Here is a 6,052-nt window from a genome sequence, read left to right as displayed (position 1 = left end):
TATCCTATAACGTGTTCTATGTATGTATCCTATAACGTGTTCTATGTATGTATCCTATAACGTGTTCTATGTATGTATCCTATAACGTGTTCTATGTATGTATCCTATAACGTGTTCTATGTATGTATACTACCATGTATTCCATAATGCGTTCTATTATGTGATATATGTATGTATATATTCTATGTATGTTCAATATCATGCCTCTAATACGTATTCCTGCTACTACTGTAGCTTAGAACATGTGCCGTGACGACGACAAGACAAGCGTACAGTGTGCAAGGTATGCCGTAGTACCCAGTGTGCGCCGCAAATTGTGCAACCTAATTACACCGATGCAGGCGTGAAGGAGACATAAACTTACATTTTCATATTCGCTAATTATCATCGCAGCACATTAGCAGTCGGCCATTAGACGACGAGACGCACTGGAAATCTTTCACGAACAATTACCAGAAATTCCAGCTGCATGCGTATAGCGGCTACCACGAGCAATTCGCAAGCAAGCAATTAATTATATAATGAGTTTTGTGCCAATAGCTGCGCAACACTGGGACTGAGAAAATTGCTTGAGAAAACAAAATGAGCTATGCGGAAAAACTCCTCTCGTTTAAACCTTATCACTTGCAAAAAAACGTTCGTTTCAGGCTACAGAAACTCAATCAGAGGCGAGAGTGAATTGACGACTACACGCGAGTGAATGCAGCCATCACAGCAAGCATCCGCGTGAATGGGCAATCTTTATCAGGAAAGCACATCGTGTCACCTCCCCTATCACAGATTGCCTGCAAGTGTCATTGCCCTGCCTCGCAGGTTATCTGTGAGTGTCCCTTCCTTATTTTACGAGTTACCTATCTCGCCTGTGAACCTGCAACTACCTGTGCTTAACGAGCGCGTGTCTCACCTGTCCTCGTGGCTTCCGGTGCGCACGTCCTTGACTGCGGCGAATCCGCATGGCACGCGCGCGTACTGGTTAAGGCTCTCCAGCACACTCCTGCCCACCTCCAGATAGTGAGCGTCGCCCGTCGCCTGCTCGCGCAAACACACACACACACAGGTGCAGACAAACAAGCTGATTAGAGGCTTCTTCTTGCAAATTAATGCCATTTCTTTCCCGCACTGCCGTATGAGTGAATGAATGCGCCCTTGTCACTGGGGGACCGGCCGAATGCTGCGAGATTACACACAGTCGCTTTCAGCCTCGAGGAAAACCCGATGCGTTCAGCGATCGTACTGTCGACTTATGAAACACAGTGTGTTGCGGAGAGAGAATAGCACAGACCCTGCGATTGGTCAACGGTTTATGTAGTACAGCCACAACATGTATCTAATGGTCACTTAAGGGAGAACCCCAAATGTCTGTTGTAGACAGGTTTGATTCTCCAGACGTGATCGGTAACACCGGTTTGACTGTGGCAGTAGTACAAACACTGTACATTATACCAAACAGTGTAGTAATTGCAGTAGTCTTCGTTATATAACATATTATCATTATATATTTTATATATTATATAATTATCACATCGTTACCTTGTAGAGAAAGTAGGTGCTCTCAATGAATTCCGGCCGCAGCGGGTGCTGGCCCCAGTACACCTTGAACTCGGTCGTGAAGGCTTCGGGCAGAAACTTGTGCCGCTGGATGACCTGGTAGAGCATCTCGTGCGTCTCGATCGCTGGCTTGATGTCTCCGAATAACACCTGTGAAGTTTATCTCAGTTAGATCAAAATTCAGTTAAAAATAACTTACACTGACGAAATTTTCGTCCATCTCTCCGATACACTTCCTCAGGTAGACCTGAAAACATACCTGGAAACATGAGACCTGAGGAAGTCTATCGGAGAGATGGACGAAAATTTCGTCAGTGTACGATATTTTTAACTGAATTTGGATCTAACTGAGATAAACTTTATTAGCATGTGAACTATAGAGATCCGATGAAATTATTCAATCAAACACCCGTGAAGATTTCCCACGCTCGTTACCGACGCGGTTCATGTTGGGCAACAGCTGACGCAAAAGCCCACAAAGCTGAGGCCATCATAAAAATATTGTTTGTTTGCCCTCACCCGACCGACCTGCCAAAAAGGGGCCCGACTAAAAAAAATTTATTGATCTTCCCCATTCTTTTTTTTTTACAAATTGTATCACTGTACATTATTTAAATCTGTAGGCAATACATTATATGTACCAAGCCAAACCTTCAACATAAAAAGGTATCTACACACAAGCACACCTGAGCATGTAGACACCATGCTGAATTTGTAAAAAGACCCCCCTCAAAAAAAGCCTACCTACCTACCCAAACCTTTCAGCCTGGGTCGGGTGAAGGCAAACAAAGATTTTTTTAATTGTGGCCCAAGCTACGCGCAAAATAACACTAGCAGGCGTATGGTCTTCAGATAATCGTATTATAGTCAATTTCTGTTTATATAGTGTGTGTCAAGTGCACTCTATTGTTCTTTTATGTTATGCATAGCACAGGTAAAATCCTTTTAGTAAGTAAAGTTAAACTAAGTAGCTTCTTCTCCTAAACCCTCCTTCTTCTTCTAACTCCTAAACTTCTTACTAATTCTTGTTTTTGTTTTGCTGTTTCTATTTTTTAGCGGAAGCCGTGAGATATTGTTTCGCTGGATGTCAATGATTTACTAACTGCTCTCTTGCCGGCGATTTTGATGTTGTGGTTTTGCGAAAACCTTTGCCAAACTATATTGTGTTGTTTGAATAACATCAATATGTAATGGATTCGTTATAGACTCACAGAAAATGAGGGCAATGAATAGACATTTCGGGGGCAAGGAAAGAAGCGGCAAGAAAAGAACATGATGCATTCACGAATAAATGGTGGGTAATGACATGGCAACAGAATGAGAATAAAAGTGAGGGACAGTTAGAGTGAGAACATGAGAGGAGACAGTAAAGAAGGAGGATAGTAGGAGAGGTTGCAGAGAGGGAGATGAAAAGGGAACGGAGACAGTGGGCGTTGCAGAAAGTTAGAAGAAAGAAGGATACATTAATAGATAGAATGCTAGTAGCATAATCGTGTATCCCAATGTGACACAGAACACGATCACGAGCATATCAATATAAATGTAGCCAGGCCAGACATCAAGTCAGTACACCTGCTAGCAGATTAGAGATCGAAGTCCCGCAGGAGTACAAGCCAGCTGAGCGAAGAGGCTGGCCGGTGAGTTGGTGCGTACCTGTAATCCAGGCCAGAAGGCGAGCAGCGACGTCATAAAGTTTCGCGAGGCGGTGTGCGGCCGATGCATGTGCACGTCGACGAGCATCGGACCCTGACTGACGTACTTCATCACCGAGCTGTAGTGCTGCAAGGATTACACGTACGGACAGTTACAGATCGAACCTACGGCGAATTAAAGCTGTAACGCACGCAGAATTAAAACTGTAATCTACGAAGAATTGCGCGTGTCGATAGCGCGCGCGCGCGGTCTCTCTCTCCAGCAACTCGAAACACTCGATAGCCACGCGGCTCTTATCCCGCATTAAAGCAAGAACTAAACTCTCGTACTCAGCAAGGGCCCAAAAATTACGATGATGACGCCAAAATAAAATTGATGACGGCTCATTAGGCGAAGCCATGGCTTTGCCTGACAGCCTTTGGAAATGCCTCGCTCGGCAAGAGCCGCGCAAACGTCTTTTAATTTCTCGGAAAATTAATTAACGGTCACTTCATCGCCGGTTCTTGCATGATGGCGACAGTGTATTTCTGAGTAACGACGATGCCGCGCAGCATTTTAATGGCGGCGCACTCTGGCGGCTCGTGTCATCAGTCACGCCTGCGTGACGCTGCTGACAATCACATCAGTGACGTGGCAGACCATGCTGGCATCGTATTAGTTGCGAGGACCCCCACTACGGTGTCTTGTTCGATCTCCGCGGCCCCACCGAGGCCATCACGCCCCCCGCCGCGACCTCACGCATTTTCACGATCCACGACAAAACAGTGACAAACGAGTGAGACCAGTCTGCCACGAGCGGATTGTAAATATATATATATATATATATATATATATATACACATAAATAAATATATATATATATACACATAAATAAATATATATATATACACATAAATAAATAAATATATATATATATATATATATTACAAATGTTATGATACGCGTTCGTTGAGATGCAAGCTATTTCGCGGCATAATCTGACCGGGATAAAAATATTGCAAAGCCATCCTGGACGGTCCTGTTTATTTTGATTCCTGATAGTTATATGCCCTGGGAGGAAACCCAGTGGCAAACTGTGTGCAGTGGCTTTTATTATTATACGAACTGAGAATGCATGCTTAACTGAATGAAGTTATACTGTTGTGCCATTCGCAATTGTGCACAACAACATTGTCCATCGGACTGCAAATTTTAGTTACGCACGTGATGCAATGATTATTTCAACTTAATTATTAGATCATTCCTTCTAAATAATAAAAAACATCCGACTAAGGTCTAGGCGAAGAATTAACGTGAACATTGTACCTTGTTGAATCGCTCCAGGTATGTTTCGTCTCCCAGCAGTATGTAGGCCTTGAGAAGGTACTCATAGTAGGAGTCTATGCCAGCGCCAACACCACTATCTAGAGAATGATAAAATACATGTATGGTATGAAATATCATCATGCGTACCAATACTATATGATAAATGGTAGTGTAATTATCATCCATGAACGCTACTACTGCTAAATCTCTAGATAAACATGTATGAAACTATATCTGACAGTTTCACAAGAGCAGCGCATGCATTAAATATGCATATACGATACATGCTGATTTACATGGCAAAGCAACTTGAAAATTTAATATCAAGGGAAATTCAAATATCAATATCACTATAACAAAAATGCAGTCACAAAAGTACAACTTTCCTCTGCAGCCAGGATCGTAAGTGCATGATATAATAATAAATGACAGTAATATAAATTTACATAAAATAAAAGCTATTATGCTGATTATAATATTGTGGGGTATTTCGCCATTATGTAAATAATTTATACAGGATTACAGAAATCTATTGCTAAAACTATTTTCAAGGCTTTTTAATCACATTTAAAAAACAATATGACTTCAGCACACCGTTATATTTTCACATAAATAAGGATGGCTTTTTTGTTACGGTACGTGCAATTTTTTACTGTTCAATACAATTAAGAGATAAATGAAAGTGTCAATGACACTACCGAACAACGAACGAATCTTGCGAATGCGCGCAGCATCATTTGCATGGCTCTCGCTAGATATTGCCATCTCCTTGGAGACAGGCTGCCCGTTTGTGTGCATTAGACTGCTTAATCTGCAGCTTAATTTGTCTTAATAGTCTCTTCATCCCTGCATGGCGTCGACCAGCGCGCCGCATGGCACATTCATCGAGAGAGAGAGAGAGAGAGAGATCAGAGTACGAGAGAAGAGGGATGAGAGAGAGAGAGAGTAGAAGAGAGAGAGTAGAAGAGAGAGTAGAGAGAGCGAGAGTAGAGAGAGAGAGAGATCGAGAGACGAGAGATGGAGCGAGAGAGAGAGAGGATGAGAGAGAGAGAGAGAGCAGAGAGAGAGAGAGTTAGAGAGAGAGAGAGAGGAAAGATGAGTATCGCGAGAGATGCGATCGAGTAGATGATGCTGAGAGGGGTATGACGATGATTGTCAACAGCATCGATTATCAATTTCCGAGTGAGGCTTCATTCATTTTGGGGGCGTGCGCTATTTTGTGTTAGCACGTCGCAGTGGCTCTCACGCCATATTTGGGCATTATGGCTCGTCACGTGAGCTGCTCATAGCTCATCGTGTCGCTCTAGTAATGATATGCGTGATCCGATGGATGCGTGCTCCTGAACGCGGCTCACGATGCACATCAGCGCTACTCGTGCGAGCGTTTTGCCAATAAAATACTAATTCTAAATTAAATACGAAATCTATTTAGCTACCAAGTCTTAATGTTTCTCTACTTCTTTCGCGCTATTATTGCGCGACACAGTTTCCCTGTAAAATGCCCTGGAAAACTGCGCTGCCTGCAACATCACATGTACACGCAACG

The 6,052-nt window shown here is 42.9% G+C and overlaps 1 protein-coding gene across 1 annotated transcript in view; it reads right to left on the bottom strand.

The window, feature by feature from the left end:
* Nucleotides 1-6,052, bottom strand: part of LOC106811862 (ER degradation-enhancing alpha-mannosidase-like protein 3) — a 68,715-nt gene that overhangs the window by 16,516 nt on the left and 46,147 nt on the right. The window contains exons 8-11 of the mRNA XM_014815581.1: nt 4,507-4,604; nt 3,202-3,327; nt 1,531-1,698; nt 905-1,029 (exon numbers count right to left, since the gene is read on the bottom strand). Of these exons, the coding sequence (XP_014671067.1) occupies nt 905-1,029; nt 1,531-1,698; nt 3,202-3,327; nt 4,507-4,604 (517 nt within the window). The remainder of the gene's footprint in view (nt 1-904; nt 1,030-1,530; nt 1,699-3,201; nt 3,328-4,506; nt 4,605-6,052) is intronic.

This window comes from Priapulus caudatus, unplaced genomic scaffold, assembly GCF_000485595.1.
Source record: "Priapulus caudatus unplaced genomic scaffold, Priapulus_caudatus-5.0.1 Scaffold584, whole genome shotgun sequence".
Classification (NCBI taxonomy): Eukaryota; Metazoa; Priapulida; class Priapulimorpha; order Priapulimorphida; family Priapulidae; genus Priapulus; species Priapulus caudatus.
The sequence above is the reverse complement of the archived record's forward strand: the minus strand, read 5'-3'. Positions and strand labels throughout refer to the sequence as shown.